Source organism: Sinocyclocheilus grahami, unplaced genomic scaffold (assembly GCF_001515645.1).
Source record: "Sinocyclocheilus grahami isolate Dianchi unplaced genomic scaffold, SAMN03320097.WGS_v1.1 scaffold191.1, whole genome shotgun sequence".
Classification (NCBI taxonomy): Eukaryota; Metazoa; Chordata; class Actinopteri; order Cypriniformes; family Cyprinidae; genus Sinocyclocheilus; species Sinocyclocheilus grahami.
The window spans coordinates 1194471-1213341 of NW_015505370.1; the positions used below are offsets into that span (position 1 = coordinate 1194471).

An 18871-nucleotide genomic window follows, 5' to 3' on the forward strand; every position below is an offset into this window, starting at 1 on the left:
CAGTCAAGAAAACGTAGTTTGCGTCTCATCTGGCCATACAGCGGTGGGATGTGTTGACAATCTGTTCAGTCTGTACCTGTACTTCACACAGCGCGACGTGTGAGGGCTCGCACTCTTCAGAGACAATCACAGAATATGACAGAGCTTGTGTTTAAAAGAAAAACACACTGGAATTAAAAATTCATTGAAAACGCAACGCGTTTGCTCTGTTCTCTCTGCAATCTCTGATGTAATTTATATTAGTGCTGTTTTGGACAGATTGTTTGAATGTATTTTCTTACTGGATCATTAGACTGAAAACTTTCCCAGAGTTTAGCAGCTTAAAATTATCTGATCGCAAGCAGAGAAGCAAAATTGGGTTAAAGGGTTAGAATAGAAATTGTGCTTCAGTAATTTTGTGTTAATTGAGTTAAATAATTTTAACTCGTTAAGGATTGTAAAATTAATCGCATGCGTTAACGCACTCACATTGACAGCCCTAATATATATATATACAGTATATACATATATAATTATTAACATATGTACCAGGCGGTTTCTTTATTAGGGCGATAGGTCGATGCACCACCAAAGTGTGAAAGGGAGGGATTTTTTTCTATCACATTCAACCACAGTGTTACGCTAGCTGTCACTGTACTAGACTGTTTGTTCTACCTCTGGATATATAGTCTAATCAGCATCAAGTCACATTATGTGGAGTAACGCCCCTTTTTGGGCGATTTCAAAAAAAAAATTATTCATCTTGAAAAAGTCTTGCAGAAAATGTAGTTTTGTGAGAATCATCCTCAAACTTAATCTTGAACTTGGTAAAACAATTATCTTTATTTAAAATGTTTCAAGTCGTAATATTTTCCTTTTGTTATACTGAGATAAATCATACTGGGATGTATGCAAAAATTGTTGGATGTGTGGCCCTACCTAGAAAATTTTCCACCAGCCGCTACTAATATGTACATATAGAGAATTTACTATAGGGATTTTATATATGTTATAAACTTTGATCACTTGTGTTCATACCCAGAGAATGTATGGATGTGAAAATTATATAGGTAACATACATGGCAATCTCGCTCTTTGATATAGGGCAATATACATCAATATGCTGTTTTACTTATTTATTTCTTACTTAACGATTCATTTTCATATTTTAAAATTCTGTTAGACTGATGACTCAGTGCACAGATAATATGGTGCAGTCCTGTAGTATTTTCCTAATGCAAACTACGACCCATGAAAGCTAACTAACTGGCTAAATTTCCAGGCGCAGCACGACTCTATCAGCACTAAAAGCTGGCTTAACACCTAAAGGCTCTACCCTGGTGTTCCAAAGACATCCATGCCAGGGCTCCTGAGTGCTTGGCATTTTAAGCTCTGCCCACCCTGGCTGTCAGCAGCATGCAGACGCTTTGTTTGCACTAAAAGCGCTGCACTCAGACAGAGAGGAACATCAAACCCTTGGCTCTGGCTGGTTTAACCCAGGGACACTGGCTGGGCTTTCATATGCCCACACTGAGCCACTCATCGGTTCTGAGCTCAGCTGCTCTGATGACACCTAGCATGTGGGAGTGCAGGCGCTGTCCTGCCTCTAATAATAGGGCCCACACTCATTGTGGAAGATGGGAGCTACACAAAACAGACACACTTTCTCCTTCAGAAGATGAAAGGGCTGCCTGATGAGGCGCTGCTAATTGAGACTGTTTGAGTAGTGGTTTTGTGCTCTGAAAATACGGCCTGCTTTTCTCACTCCTGGCTCGGGATTAGAAAGAAGTCCGGCACTCCTTAGACGGCGAGTTAGACTTGAGGGCCATTACCTGCCCAAAGCAATGCCTGAAGGACCTTAAGTGCTGAGACTGTGGGTTTTAGACCAGTTCTGTGGCGCCAATTTGACTAATTTCAGGGGATTTTTAGGGTGAGATACTGTACACATAAATTCAGCCATCTGCTGTTTACAAGGTCCCTGCCATTCTAAATGGGCAATAATATGGTAGACGTAAAGTGGCTACCTTTTTGAAATGGATCATAACTGACACCTCGCTGAGCCCAGCAATAAAAATATTATTGACCAATCTTACCTTAGAAACTGTTGCCATTTTCAAGAACTTTCGGTTTTATGTCAGTCTACAGAGGATCTCTGTGTTTGGATAGTTTCAAAGAGTAATTTCAGAGAAATTATCCAGAACTATGGTCAAATGTTATTGTCGGATCACTTACAATAAGCAAAAGGTATGGATACAAGCCTTCTTTTTGTTATTATTATTATTATTATTATTATTAGTGTGTGTGTGTGTGTGTTATCAGCTGGAATTGCTTTTGAGGCTTTAGACAAATTTAAGTTTATTTAAAAGAAATAATGAATAAAGTTTTTAAAATGTGGAGCAGAAATCTCTAGTTTATTCCTGGGGTGTTCTGTAAAGGTTTTCTGAGTGAGCGAATGGTTTATTAGTTTAGGGTATGATGACACTTTACAAGAAAAATAAATAAATAAATAATCTCACAACATGAGTGCTGAATGGGTTTTACATTTCAACACCTACCAATTGTTAATTAAATACAGTAATTGTTTGTATAAATATGCTGTTTGTGGTATCAGAATACTATTAAGATACCGTAATACATATTAGTAGACTCTTTTGTTCACAGGCTGAATTTATTTGATCAAAAATACAACAAAACAATAATACAGTGAAATATTATTAAAAATAAATATAGCTGATTTCTATTTTAATATATTTTAAAATGTCATTTATTCCTGCAATGGCAAACATGACTTTTCAGCAGCGATTTTTTTTTTTAGAGCCGTGGTCCTTTAGAAAAAAGAGGACACAACTAGAAATTAAGTTGTATTTACAACACTGTTCCAGAACAGTTCAACCCTAATATTAAGATATGAGCAACGGAGTTTACGGAGGACGAGGACTGTTTCCTGGGAGAGTAGCCTACAATGCCGGTGTTCTGACAAATAATGCTTTCATATTTAAAGGATTTGCCACTGATGATTCAAACGCGAGTTTTGAGCAGTGTAGAGTAGTGCTTGTTATTTGTCGTTTCTCCGATCACAAATGTTGACATGGTTTTATGTTTACACGGCGCGATGCAACGCGTAAAAAGACTGTATAAGTCATTATAATCAGTAATTATGTCCCCACTGGATGCAACAAATGTCGCGCCGGGACACGGCATCACAGTATGGTAAGGGGCGTAACATTTCTGTCACACGCTTGAGGTATTCGGCCAATCACAACGCACTGGATAGCTGGCCAATCAGAGCACACCTCGCGTTTCAGAACGATGAGCTTTGTAAAAATTGACGCGTTTCAGAAAGGCGGAGCATAGAGGAGAAACAATACTGTACAGTGTGTGGAAAATAATGTGTTTTTTGAACCTTAAACCACATAAACATCTCATTACACCAAATACACAAAATAATGTTCTTTTTTAGCAACATCATGTGACCCCTTTAATTTCTTATTATTATTAATGTTGAAAACAGTTTTGCCATTTAATATTTTTGGAAGCTTTGATAAATTTTTTCAAGATTCTTTAATGAATATAAATAAAAAAAAAACTGCATTTATTTGAAATAGAAATCTTTTGTAAAATTGTAAATGTCTTTACTGTCAATTTCGATCAATTTAATGCACCTTTGCTGAATAAAATAATGAATTTGTATAATTTGTATAAATTAATGTATAAAAAAAAAAAAAAACATAAAACGCCTAACATTTCTTTTGGATGTCTACCAGGGATTAAGAGCTGCTAATATCTCCAGAACCCCCTCTCATCGACCTTTACTAAATAAACTGTCACGTCCCATCTGGCCAACAGCTGAGGCAAGCACTTCTAAGCTTCCAACATCCCAACCAGAAGAGACATCCACTTAATGGAGGGGCATTATTAAACATGAGGAACGCTGATTGTATCGAGTTCTTTCCTCTCATCAGGCGGGCCGTCAGAGGCAGCAGAGAGAAAGTGAGGTTGGCTCTGTGCTTGTGGAGCATCAGGTATTAGTGAATGCAAGATGACATCTGACATTGAAGTGTCCTTGTGTTGCTGCGCAAGTGGCTTTCAACAGGCACCGAAGCATCTTTTCACCTCATTTGCTTTACAGGTTCCAAATTCAACAGTCACCACAACCCATATAACCCTGAATTTCTGCCACTCACCATAGATGCTGACATGGAAATGGAGCTGAAGTGCATTTAAAAGCTTTAAACAGTTGTTATAAATAGACCTGTTCGACCTTAAACCTGTTCGACACTAACACCATAAATGCAGGGAAATTAAAATTGCTGAGTTTAATACAAATTCCCTGCTGACTTCACACCTGCCTTTCATTCATAAATCAGGTATGACGGATTATTTTAGAAGTGCTTTATTGTTTACGAGTTTACGAATCAGTGTGTAGTGTGTATGTTTGGGCATAAAAAGTTCTACAAAGTTATAAATCTCAAAGTCAACTCCAAAGGGAGATATTTCATTTTTTTTAAATCCCTTTTCCAAGAACTACAACGAACAGCTCGTTTGGACTACAGCGTTGTTTTCCGGGGTACTGTCATGTCACAAAGCAGTCCATTAGAATATCATTAAAATAATTCCTGTCTGCGGAAATTCAAATGGTTGGGGGGTGGGGAGGGGCGAGGTCGTGGTTAGAACACTTAGTTGAGTGCATCAGACAAGACCAGGACGAAGAAGAAGTGCTGCTGCAGAGTTAGTGCATCAGAGAAAACGAAGAAGAAGAAGAGCTGCTGTAGCGTCAAGTGACAGTACAATACTGGATAATGATGTAATCTGCAGAATTTACACTTCAATTATGAGAGTATGGTATAAATAAATTCAACTGTATAACAGTTTCACTGCAATTCATGTTATAATGTTAGAATTAAAGAACAATAAACATAATACATATTACCGTTGCACTTATCTGTACATAGTAAATGCACTTATTTTTAAGTGGTTGTTGACATCGTATCTAAAATGTGATTTAGCCAAAAAAACAACAACAACAACAATACCGTTACCACTCTAATATGTCTTGCAATATCCATGCGTGCAAAGATTCTGCGTGATCCTCTTGTTCAATATTAGGACCCCTCTTAGTCCATAATAGCACCCCTTTAATTAATCTCAGAGAAAATGTTAGTGTTCAATAGCCTTAGTATTTTTGGTATTATCTTTTCTTTCTCACATTGAGAAAACAAGCCAAAACACAAAAACTGCACAAATACAGTTGATGAATAGTAAATACGTTACATAAAGACTACTCATATATGACTCACCCCTCTCGCTGTGCTTCTCCTCTTTCCAGCTCCTGAATGACCCCCAGCAGCACTTTGATGGTTTCTTGACTAGAGTTGATCAGAGCCTCCATGGCTTGAAGCCTAGCTTTCACATTCCCATCGGCCCCAGGGAGAGCAAACAGATGCCCCTGTGTGCCCGGCCGGGTCTCTGCGGTGCCCAAGTTTTGGCTACTGTGACAGTGGGCCTGTATGTGGGCCTGGGAAGCGCAACTCGCAGAATAAGGCAAAGCCTGAGACTGCGCCTGCAATCCGTTCAGCTGTGCCGTGTCTTTTTTGCGTTTGCAGCTCCCTGAGGGACTCTCCAGGCATTCCACTTGTGTCAAGGATGTCCATGCAATAGGGCCAGAAATCTTTGAACAGTCACCCCTGACCTGCAGAGGTTGAGTCAGCTTAGTTGAGGAGGCACAGTTGGGCTGCAGGCCTGCCCCTGCCTCGCTTTCACTGGGTAATCCTTTGTGCTTGGCCCCACTCCCCGGGACGTTGGTGTCTCTCCTTGATTCTGACTGATCTAAAACCGTGTCTGACAGATCAGGGCAGAGTTTCCCATCCGAACAGTCTGGCCCAACACACAAGTCCTTAGCGTCGCTGCACTGCGGCGTAGTGTGGAGCAACACTCGGGTCTGTTGCACCCGTCTGTCACACCTTGTCCCCCGTCCCCCCCCCTTCACGTCACTCAAAAAGCCATTGTTTTGATCAGGGTAGTTCTCCACTAGAGCGGTGTGTTTGATTACGGTTTCCTTCTTGCGCTCGAAGGGGAAAGTCTGGTAATGCTTTTTCAAGTCAGGCGAGGTTTGCACGCCCGTGCTCTTGGTGACGTTCGGGATGGAGCGGCGAGCTGGCATGGTCATGTACCTCCGGTGGATGACTTTGCAGGAAACAGAGCGGTCTCTGGCATCTCGGTGGGCAGTCTCATTCTGCGCCTCGCAGATGTCTTTAAAACGCACCTGCAGGGCTTTGTTTCGCTTGCGTACCACGTCTGCTCCGCTCCGCTCCAGCAAAGGACCGCCGGACTCCGAGTCAGACTCTGAGCTTGACAGAGTGCAGCAGCCTGCCTCCTTACTGACCATAACTCCTGTGGGAGAGAGCAAGAGAGAGAGGGAAAAAAATTAGGGACAGCGAGAACGTTTACAGTTAATAAAATGGCAGTGATTGCAGCTCAAGCACAGATGGCCTAGTTTTGTCTTTTCCTCAGCGCACAACATCCTAGCAGTCAAAGCTTGGGGTTGTTTTGTGTGCGCGTGTTTTGTTTAGCAGTGGAAGTCACAGCTGACACAGAGCGACCTGCATTCATGCTCTCTCATTACACTAAGGCTTCATCTCTCTAATGAGGCTGCCAGTACATGGGAGATGGGGGCTGAAGCACAGACTGCCAGCGAGACGGAACAGGGCCTTTGAGTCATCAGATATGAAATACAACACTTGATGGCAAATACAGACACATATGATAACATGACACCTGAATTAAGAGGAACAAAATGGTGAAAATGTCAGCAATCAAAGATGTGTGTGCAAGTGCATAAGAATGATTCATAGGAGTTTTTGCTATTGTCACTTTTTCGCAGTTTGGATCAGAATAAGTTATTCATGCACAGAAAAATCGAATGGATGGTGTCTGCGCTCTAAAAAAAATGCTGCTTTACCAGTCGGTGGGCCATGAATAATTAGCCAATTTGCTTTCCATTTCAACTATTGCTGTGCAAAACTCACTGACAGTGCTTGGGCGAGTGGTTGCCAGAGCAATGCTATATGGTTGCAAAGGTGTGCTAAGTGGTTTTGATGCATTGCTGCATGATTGCTATGGTGTTCTTGATGGTTTCTGGTAGGGATGTAACGGTATGAAAATTTCCTATCACGGTTATAGTGACCAAAATTATCACGGTTATCAGTATTATCACGGTATTGTTAAAATGTGCTGGTGATGTTCAAAAAGCACTGACACATAAATCACTTCACCAAGTTATATATTTAAAAATCAACAAACAACAAATAAAATGACTTTTTTGTTTGCATAATCACTAAAACAGTAACATTACCAATGATGTTCGGATTTTAAATGGCAACTTGACTGACAACAGTTTAATAGCATGTTCACATATCTAATGTAAATGTTCAAATAAAGCTTTGAAAAAGTTTCATAAAAAGGTAAACCTCCCATTTCAGCCTTTAAATAAAGAAAAGAGTTAAGTCAAAATTATAATTGATTAATAGATGATTATATGCATTTTATCTGCTCCATAAATAATTCTAGATAACTTATCTGAATTGTTTAAATGTGTAGAATCCACATAAGCTTGTTTTTCATCAACCGGTCAAAATTTACAGCAGGGCATGCAAATTCTGTCCGTTTTTGGCCAGACAGAAACCGCACACAGGTTGAATGTAAATATAAGTGTCTGTAAATCCACTCGCTGACAGCAGGTGGCGCTTATGGAAAAGCTGAATTAGAGCTGTTTCCTGTAACCTCCGTGGACAAAGCAGTATTGCGATTAAGAACACTTAATTCAGGTATTACATGGAGCGAAGATGAAAACAAAATGCCATCGAATCGTTTCTGAAGACAGTCAGAACCTTCAGAGGTACATTCATATAATTAATTAATTAATTAATATATTAATTTGTATAATTCCCTTAGCACTCTTTTAAAACCTCCCAGCTTTTCCGTCCTGCTTTCACTCAAAACTAAACTACTCTGCGTGCTGTGCACACGTGAGCCTGTTATTTAAAACTGTGCTTTATGCTGGACAGTATTTATTTATTGTGAGTTGTTAAAATCACCGTAATCTAATACGGTTTTATGATAATTAAAATATGAAACGGTAATACTAACCGTGGGGAATTTTATCACGATTTATCGTCAAACCGGTAATTGTTACATCCCTAGTTCCTAGGACATTGCTAAAGTGTTATGTTTGGTTGCTTGATAGCCCATGCCAAAAATATGCACAATGCAAAGTGATATTCTGGGGCGGGTGCACCACAAGCGTACATGTTACTTAACTTGGCGTAAATGGCCACTAGGATACAGCTTGCCCACTACTAAATATTTGAAAGCTGTGCCATTAAACTTTGAAAGGAAAAAGTTGAAGTGTAACCCTATATATATATACAATAAAAAGTAAATCATACAACCTGGTAGTGCTGGGCGGTATACCGGTTCATACCGAATACCGGTGTTTATTTGTCTTATGATATGAATTTTTAAAATACCGCAATACCGGCGTTGTTTAAATAATGTTCGGAACGCGTTTGGGGGGGGGGTCTCTTTTCACTGTTGCGAGGACCCAGCTCTATGTGTTACTAAGCGTGAAAGTTCCGAAACTGAAGCTGTAGAACTAATAGAACGTGATGACACAGAAGAACTCGTCCCCAATATCCACTGACCGCCACAATTTTCCACCGCCTGCTGCCATCAGCTCCCACGTCTCACACACACGAGCGCGATTCAACTCTAGATTTAGCAACTTTCAGACGCTTTTAGCGGCTTTTTCCTATAGAATATATATACTGACAAACCTAGCGACTTTTTTGGATAAACCTTAACTATGATTCAGTTGGAAGATGCCGCCAGTGCTGCCCCGCGAGCGCGAGGTCTGACTCTCCCGGCGCAGTGTCGTCTCTCTCTGCGTCTGTTCTGTGCAGTGAGCGGCAGAGAAGCATCGCTTTCAGCTGGCCGTACCACAGCAGACTCGTCATTACAACTTTTACTTGTAATGGAGTAATATTTGACAAGCAGTATCTGTACTTTCACTCAAGTAATGGAGTTGAGTACTTTGTCCGCCTCTGTCAATAAATGAGTACAAAACAGCGTTTCCAAGCGCCTGTCACTTACTGACAGTTTGGAATTATAATTATGAGCATAGTTCGTCTATTAATATAATGCAAAATATTGTTTTGTTTTTTGGTACTCGGGCAGTGCGCTGCATGAGACAGAAAAGTAATATAGCCAAAACCACAGCATAGCCGCTCAACATGCATCTACTGTACGCATGTTGATTTTATCAGACGATGTCGCAATTATAAATTAAGAGTGACTCCTGGTTAACATGTATAAATGGGTCGAGTTTCGTCACTATTTAGAGTGGAATTTTTCTACAATATTCTCTCATCATGACAGTTAAATAGGGCATTCTAAGTCAATCTACTGCAGTAGCCTATTTTCTCTCTCAATCAGTAGAAAATGTGGTTTACACCCGGTCATGCATGGAATTTTTTTTTTAAATACCGTCATATACCGTGAAACCGGTATAATTTTGAAAAATACCGTGATATTAATTTTTGGTCATACCGCCCACCACTACAACCTGGAGTTACATTTGGAATAAAATGGCAGAGCAATTGGATCCCATGAATAAGCTCATGTTTTCCAGGACAGACTTAAGTACCTTAGCCCAGGTAAGACGCCTCTGACGTTGTCTGTGGTTCAGGAGTGGCTTAACAAGAGGAAAAAGACAACTGTAGGCAAATTCCATTACACGTCTGTGTGTGGTGGCTCTTGATGCCTTGACCCAGCCTCAGTCCATTCCTTGTGAAGTTCACTCAAATTCTTGAATCAATTTTGCTTGACAATCCTCATAAGGCTGCGGTTCTCTCGGTTGGTTGTGCATCTTTTTCTTCCACACTTTTTCCTTCCACTCAACTTTCTGTTAACTTGCTTGGATACAGCACTCTGTGAACAGCCAGCTTCTTTGGCAATGAATGTTTGTGGCTTACCCTCCTTGTGAAGGGTGTCAATGATTGTCTTCTGGACAACTGTCAGATCAGCAGTCTTCCCCATGATTGTGTTGTCTAGTGAACCAGACTGAGAGACCATTTTGAAGGCTCAGGAAACCTTTGCAGGTGTTTTGAGTTGATTAGCTGATTGGCATGTCACCATATTCTAATTTGTTGAGATAGTGAATTGGTGGGTTTTTGTTAAATGTGAGCCAAAATCATCACAATTAAAAGAACCAAAGACTTAAACTACTTCAGTCTGTGTGCACTGAATTTATTTAATACACGAGTTTCACAATTTGAGTTGAATTACTGAAATAAATGAACTTTTCCACAACATTCTAATTTATTGAGATGTACCTGTATATGATGTTGTTGACATTTACACTCATTTATAGTTTAAGAGAGAGAACATCATTTGAACAAATGACATTTTAGCGGCAGTCAAAATAAGAAATACAGAAATGTCAAAATTTCCAATTTGTTGTATTGATATTCATTTATTTGAGAATATATACACATATATATATATAGAGAGAGAGAGAGAGAGAGAGAGAGATCTATTTCAGAATATTCTCAATATTACTTGTATTCAATTGAATAATTAAATTGACAATTTAGTATGAGGAAAAATAAGTTTGAACTTTGAATTTGTGGCTCACACTTACTAGATAAACAAAGCCAGATGTCATTTTATGTGGCTACACATTACTTTACAGGGGGCTTACAAACTTGCTTCTAGCTTGCTTAGAACACTAATAAAGAATCCTGAAGCAGGTGCAATACATCAAACAGGTGTTTGCTCAGGACAAAAGCCACCGCCCGCTCCTGCAGCTTACATGGCAGGACATAAGTGTTCTGGAAGCACTTAAAAGCGGGTTAAATCCAGTAGCGGAGTTTCTCTCTGGAGAAAACTATGTTACTGTTTCCTCACTTCCGCCTATGTTAGCCCACCTGGAAGGTGTGCTGGAGGAGTAAGAGCAGGATGACAAACTCATAGCCGACCTGAAGCGCGTCATCTTTGAGCAGATGGAAGGCAAAAATGGCCATGATGTCACCCAGAGGATGATGTGCAAAGCAACCTTGCCTGACCTAAGACACAGAGGAGACCACATCAAGCCACCCGGGCTAAGTGCCATAAAAACTGAACTGGTAGCAGAGACGGTGCCAGCAGCAGCAACACCCACAAGTCCGACACCCAGTCCCGTACAAGTGAGAGAAGAGGAAGAAGAAAAAGGGTTCATTGGGGAGCTTTCTTGGGAAAAGAGCAGTACAGCAGCCATGCTCACTGCTGATCAAAAAGGTGAATCAGAGATGTCAATGTACCAACAGGAAATGGCTATTGATGGAGAAGATGACCCACTAACTTGGTGGAAAGCTAACCAAGGATGGTTCCCTCTGATGGCCAACACCGCACGAAAATATTTGTGCATGTGTGTTCCCAGTGCTCTATCTGAAAATGTGTTCAGCACAGCGGGTAGTGTTGTTACTCCACTTCGCACCTTATAAAAGCCAGAAAAGGTGAACATGTTAGTATTTCTGGCCAGAAATCTAAATATTTAAACTTGTTTTTGTTCTAACCACTGTCTGCCATGGTAAAACCATGAAGAAGGCATATTTAGTGTAGCCTATTTAATCTAATTTAATTTAAATTGTTTTGAATTTTGTTGCTGTTTTTGTATGCTTCATTTAGTTCATGTAAAACATCTAGTAGCCTATAATTCGTTTGCCATTTTTGCACAATGGCATCGTCTATCGGCCCAACCCTAATATCCGTATAGTTTAATATTAAAGATTACGAGTTTGTTCAAATTCCTAACACTACATATCAGCAATACTAATAGCAAAGCACCACTAATTATGTTTAAGTGTTAATATTGTTGGGCAAATAAATGCCACGTTCACACAATTTGTAACATGCCATGGACAGGCTATACAATGTAAAATAAATGTTCAGCAAGACAGGTTTCATTCTGTATCATATTCATTTCACTCAACTGTGGTCCATCATTTACTATTAGTCATTGCAATGTCTGACAGGCTCAGTAACAGGGAAGAATACAAATGGACACCTTGTCATCTGTCAGGCAGCAGCAGTGTCTTTCAGTGTCTGATTTTCACTCCGTAAGCTTATCTGACTTGACAGTGATAACACTCATCCTCCTTGAGTCATTGAACTGCCCCCTCTAACGAATCAATCTGCATCTCAAAATAATGAGCCCGGTGATTTGTCAATTTTTGGAGCTAATATGGCAGGTTCTTTTAGCTAGGCTGCAGAATACGCAGTTTATCATGGCAGTAATTCCGCAACTAGGGTTAAATGAACCCCAGTCTGCTTCAGTCTAAGAGGAAGCTACTTGGAAAGTCTGTTTTTTTTCAATCCACAGTATTTAATTTTTTTTTTGTTTGTTTAAAAGTTTAGCATTATGTAACAGGGTTACTTTAGTTCATTAAAACTATTAAATACATTTTGTTCATTTTTGGTAACTGGGATAAAAAAAAAAATTTAAAAAAAGGCAAACTTACAATAATAAACTACCATTTTAAATTAAAGATATTTCAAATTATTAACACAAATTTTATTATTATAATTAATACTAAAATAAGACTGTTACACTATAATGTCTATTTTAAAATATGAATGACAATGCTAAATAATATCTAGGGAATTCAAAAAGCAAACATTCCTGGTTTTGTGCATGTCTGTGAAGCCATTTGTCATTTTAGGGGTCACATGCTCCTCGATGTGGACTTTTGTAGAGCCTGCAGAGGTGTGGACTTCATACCGGACTATTACTCAGCAGGCCATGTGGCAAGCCGAGAGAAGTGATGCAGGTGCCATTTGGTACAGGGCCAAAAAAGGATTTGTAACACTATGTATTTTGTGCTTTTTCAGATGAACGCTTCCTACAATCACTTGTCAGAATCGTGCTGTCTTGCACATGCCAAAATCTTGAGATCCCTCATAGCATCTGCACTCCCACCAATCTGATTTATAGCACCATCTGTCCTTAAACAGATGGCGATGGCTGATTGATTCATTGATTCTGTAATTTAATTAAATCCACATGGTAGTGGCTCACCTGCGTGTCTCGTAAGTGCCAACAGAATCGCAACTATGATTAGGAATGAAAACAATCTTTGGGTCATTTGTGAGTACTCACTGGGGTATACAGAAAAAGTTTTTGCAATGTCCTGGGAAGGCATTCAAAACCATGTAAAGGCAATTATTAAAACTGTAAAAGTGGACACTTGTGCAACTAGTTCTGTTTATTCTTGTGAAGGGTATTAATGGTCAGTACCAGAAGCCCAGCAACACTGCTATGCTGTAATAGTATTTCTTGATGATAGCAATTACTGTCATCATTACTGTCATCATCAGTAATTTGCAGTGAATAATTCCCCTCCCAAAGGGCACTTGGCAAAAATACCTTGAGATTATACAGATGGAGACTGAACTTTTAAAGGGCTAGTTCTCCTGAAAATGAACAATCTCTTATAATTTACTCACCCTCACACTGGTTGTTCTTTTCCAGGCAATTACAATGAATGAAAAAGCCCAAAAGCACCATCAAATTATCATAAAAGTAGTTTGTATGGACTTGAGTGAAGTCGAGTTCATGAGTAATGATATCCAATTTAAGAAAGAATTATTCTTTTTAATCTTTTTGGTTGAATCAGTTCACAAAAGCAGTCTAAATGATTCATTCACAAACCAGACTGATTTGATTCTTAAATTCAAACTAAACAGAAAATGAACAGTGAAAAATTTAAATATCAGTCTATCTGTCAGGGTCTGGCGTCCCTTTGTTTACACGGTGTGCTTTCCTGACCGTCCCGTGACACTATCTGTCACGCAAAGCTATAGTATAACTCAGAAGACTGGATATATAGTGTAAAAGCAGTGTAGAGCACTTTTAAGGTGTTTTTACATTCCTGTAAAGTCCTCAGTTACCGTTTGCTTTGTGATTGTAAAAGAGCGATCAATGCAATTCTTCAAATTTTTTATTTTTTGGGTGAACTATCCTGTAAACCAAATCTCTCTTCTCACTCTCGCTCTTTTTCAGGCACACACACAGAGGTCCCCCTTCGACCCTGACAATTTGGCCACCGTCAACCCCAGGATTATGAGTAATGCATTGAATCTAAAATTGCAAAAGTAATCCTCTTAACTCTCCTCATGCACTTTAGCAGCATGTCAGTTCAAACAGGCCCACTGCTCCTATTGAAAAAGAAGCAGACTTTAACTCTATAGCGATGTGCATTTTTAATACGTTTCTCAACACATTTATTTATTAATTGAACCCACATTCTCATCCAGCTGTGCCTATGGATGGCTATCGCCAGCAGCAGCTACTGTAGATATGCACTGTAAAGCTTCCATTGCTTTTCCTTTGGCAAGGGAGACAAAGTCCCAAACAATGTGTTGTTCAAAACATCATCTTACATCCCTATTCAATGCCATCATATTCTCAGATATTTCTTTATGTTTCAGATTTCATTTATACCAGCTTCGGTTTTTTAAATCTTATCAACTTGGAGCACAACCTGATATTCTGCATTGAAGGAGACCGCAGATTTAGGGGTCAGTTCCACCAGGGACTTCATATCAAAAATCTGTCCTAATCTCACGATTTTGGGAGGATAATAGGATTGGCTGTGGATTTGTGAGCTGATATGACTTTTATACCACAGAGATATAATTAGTATTCCTTTTAAATCACAGTGATATAACAGCACTAGCTGGTTTTATTGTTGTGCGTGCATCAGGAGCTTTATTGTATGCTATTGTACTCAGCTCTTGTGTAAAACCTACAAATATTATTCATGTTTTGTAATGCAAATGAAGCATGATGTGTGAATGAAGCATTGTAACATTTAGCAGGGAAATGGTGGTACTGCTTAGAGACATCATGGAGCATTTGCCTATAAAATGTGTGTCATATAGAAAATCAAGGCTTGTAAGGCTCGGCCTTTAAAATACAATATTAAACTAAATGTTATGTATTGAAATATAATGTACAGGTGCACCTCAATAAATTAGAATGTCGTGGAAAAGTTCATTTATTTCAGTAATTCAACTCAAATTGTGAAACTCGTGTATTAAATAAATTCAGTGCACACAGACTGAAGTAGTTTAAGTCTTTGGTTCTTTTAATTGTGATGATTTTGGCTCACATTTAACAAAAACCCACCAATTCACTATCTCAACCAATTAGAATATGGTAACATGCCTGTGACGAGAGGGGCGGGGCCGAGAGCCGTGGGAACGGAGTGAGGCCGGTGGAGTAATTGATAATGAGCGACACCTGCACCACTCACCGGTCTCGAGTCTCACGGAGGAGCTCCGGAAGGATACAAAGGAGGAGTGACGAAAGTGAAAGACGAGAGAGGACCAGGCCTGGAGTTTATTTTGTGTTTTGGTTTCTGTTTTGTGTTTATTTATTTTATTAAAGTTTTGTTGGAGTGTTCGCCGGTTCCCGCCTCCTTCCCGAGCTACAAACTACGTTACAATGCCAATCAGCTAATCAACTCAAAACACCTGCAAAGGTTTCCTGAGCCTTCAAAATGGTCTCTCAGTTTGGTTCACTAGGCTACACAATCATGGGGAAGACTGCTGATCTGACAGTTGTCCAGAAGACAATCATTGACACCATTCACAAGGAGGGTAAGCCACAAACATTCATTGCCAAAGAAGCTGGCTGTTCACAGAGTGCTGTATCCAAGCATGTTAACAGAAAGTTGAGTGGAAGGAAAAAGTGTGGAAGAAAAAGATGCACAACCAACCACACTGATTCCGAGAGAGAAGAAACCATTTCCACAGCAATGCTTCATTAACTCTGCTCTGTTTATCGCTTAAATTCTTTTTAACTTTGTGATCGTATAGTGTTTCATAAAAGAACCAAAGACTTAAACTACTTCAGTCTGTGTGCATTGAATTGATTTAATACACGAGTTTCACAATTTGAGTTGAATTACTAAAATAAATGAACTTTTTCATGACATTCTAATTTATTGAGATGCACCTGTATATTATACAATGGTTGTGTTTTGTTATAATGTGTTTCTAGCCACAATTCATTCTATCAGACTGCTAAATGTGTTGTGAATGTATTATGGTGGAGAATGCAGGCATATTTTAGCCATGGTATTCCTAATATCATGTCTGGTTTGATGGCTTGATTTTGTCTTCCTTTTTATTTTTATGGTAGCGCCTTTGAAAAGAAACTGTGAGCAAAGCAATAAACCAACTACCAGCAAGCTTTCAAACCACAAGAGGTCTATGCAAGATTCAAGAGAGAGCGGATAGGTGCAATACTGCCTCTGCCATAGATAAAACAGCACCTGACTGACTGTCCTTCTACATCACATCGAGGTCTTGAGCTGTCCCTAGTCTGCTGCTCTTTTGATAGCACACTAAACTGACATATTTCATTACTTCCCTTTGAAAAAGTGTTGACCACTTTGTAATGCAATATTGTTTGTGACGCATGACTGTTGATTAGCATTGGGGTTTACAGTAAAAATGAAGGCTGACCCGTCTCTGTATTGGTTTGTCAGATCTTACCTTTGACATTATTCATCAAACAATTCAGCATCAAAAAATAACATAAAAATGAATCACTAACTACAGTCCCTGGAAAAGAACCTGTAAACTGGCTTCCAGCAAACGGTCTCCTTTGGAAAACAATTTATAAAACTCATTGCTTTTTCCAAAAGCACACAGTATAACACAATATCCCCAGCCAGTCCAATGTTTCCCTTTTTATCCTCTCCTCCCTTTATCATAAACATATTCCAAGCTGCATGTGGTGCAACAGTCATTAACATTGGGAGAGCTGTAATCTCTGTATTTTATTCTGCAAAGGGCTTTGAGCCCTGCTTGTAGCACCAAACCTCATCGTGAAAAACAATCTAATGATTTTCACGAGCTGCCTTTGCCTTCCGTTGTCACCACATGACTGCACAGTCTGAAACCCGAAAGCACTGACACTGCGGTACAGTCAAAAGTTATGAGTCACTGGAAGGTTGCACACTGGGAGGCCAAAAGTCCTCACACTGCTGTCTAGCATACTGTATATGCTACTTTCCACAAACAGCTTACAAACTAGGCATGACACTTCAGTGAAAAGGAGATGTCTAACCTTCATAAATGTTGAGGCTCAGGAGGCCAGCATAAATGTTAAAGTGTTAGTTCACCCAAAAATGAAAATTCTGTCATGAATTAATCACCCTCATGTTGTTCGAAACCTATAAGGCCTTCGTTCATCAGTGGTTCAACTGTAAAGTTACGAAGCTACGAGAATACTTTTTTGCGCAAAGAAAACAAAAATAACGACTTTATTCCACATTTTCATCTCTACTTCATCACTTGTGGACGCGCGTTCACGACAGTACCATGACGCGAGCGTGTGGTGGTGCCGGCGCCGTTACAGTTGAGTTAAAGGTTGAACCACTGATGTCACACGGACTACGTTGTCGATCATCTTGGTACTTTTCTAGACCTTGAACGTGGTAGTTACCTTGCTGTCTATGGGAGGGTCAGAGAGCCCTCAGATTTCATCAAAAATATCTTAAATTGTGTTCCGAAGATGAATGAAGGTCTTGTGGGTTTGTAACAACACAAGGGTAATTGAGTAATTAATTACAGAATTTTCATTTTTGGTTGAACTAACCCTTTAAATAATAAATTAAGAAAAAAAACTACTTGAGCTGCAACGCTGCAAGTAACAAGTTGGCAAACCCAGTCTAAACTAAGCTGTCACTCTGTACGGGCTAGTTAGCCTGGGATCAAATGTAGGTTATCAGTAAATTTATATTTTTTGTAAATATATTAGTTTATATATATTTATGTATGTGGCCGCAGTGCCGCATTAAGACCTCACTGGGCCCCGGGGCTATGACTTTCTGCAGGGCTCCCCATCACAATAAAAATATATAAATAGCTTTAAATAGATTTGTGGGCCTCCATGACTTGCAAAGTATGAAAAAAATAAATAAATAAATAACATACACTGTTGGAGTCAATGGGGACCAGAAACTTTCTGGTTACAAACATTCTTCAAAATATCTTCTTGTATGTTGAGGAGAACAAATAAATTCATACAGGTTTAGAACAACTTGAGGCTGAGTAAATGATGACAGTATTTTAATTTTTGGGTGAACTATCCCTTCAAGAAATCATCATAATGCTAGGATCTCATGTAGCCTACTACTATACACAGTTTTATCTTTCAACTATTAACGTTCATTTAAGACACAAAGATTTTGACACATAACTATGTGTATTTGAACGTTTAAGCACAAGGTGCGAAAAATAACTCAAGTTTAGTCAGGCGCTGTATGAGCAGGTGCGTGCCACGAATATCAAGCTGAAACTGTCTTAAAGGGATAGTTCACCCAAAAATGAAAATTCTGTCATCATTTACTCACCCTCATGTCGTTCCAAACCTTGGTGGTTGCCATTGACTTCCATAGTATGAAAATAAATACTATGGAAGTTAATGGCAACCACCAACTGTTTAATTACCAGCAATCTTCAAAATATCTCCTTTTATGTTCAACATAAGAAAGCAACTCATACAGGTTTGGAACGACATGAGGGTGAGTAAATGATGACAGAATTTTCATTTTTGGGTGAATTGTCCCTTTAACGCGCGTTGCACATTTACCAAAATGAATTCTGCCCCACTGCTTAATGTCCCTGAACAGTTTAAAATTTTGATTTTAAACCACAATGTTTAGAACATTATTTAATGCTTAAATAATAAGCTAACATCATGACGCGCAAAACGATTGACTTATGTGTTATGTCCCAACCCTTAAGCGAATATATATATATATATATATATATATATATATAT

General features: G+C 39.2%; 1 protein-coding gene across 1 annotated transcript in view; it reads right to left on the bottom strand.

Moving 5' to 3' along the window:
- Nucleotides 1–18871, bottom strand: part of LOC107594793 (protein FAM196A-like) — a 46069-nt gene that overhangs the window by 22775 nt on the left and 4423 nt on the right. The window contains exon 3 of the mRNA XM_016284969.1: nt 5277–6369. Within this exon, the coding sequence (XP_016140455.1) occupies nt 5277–6364 (1088 nt within the window). The 5' untranslated portion in view covers nt 6365–6369. The remainder of the gene's footprint in view (nt 1–5276; nt 6370–18871) is intronic.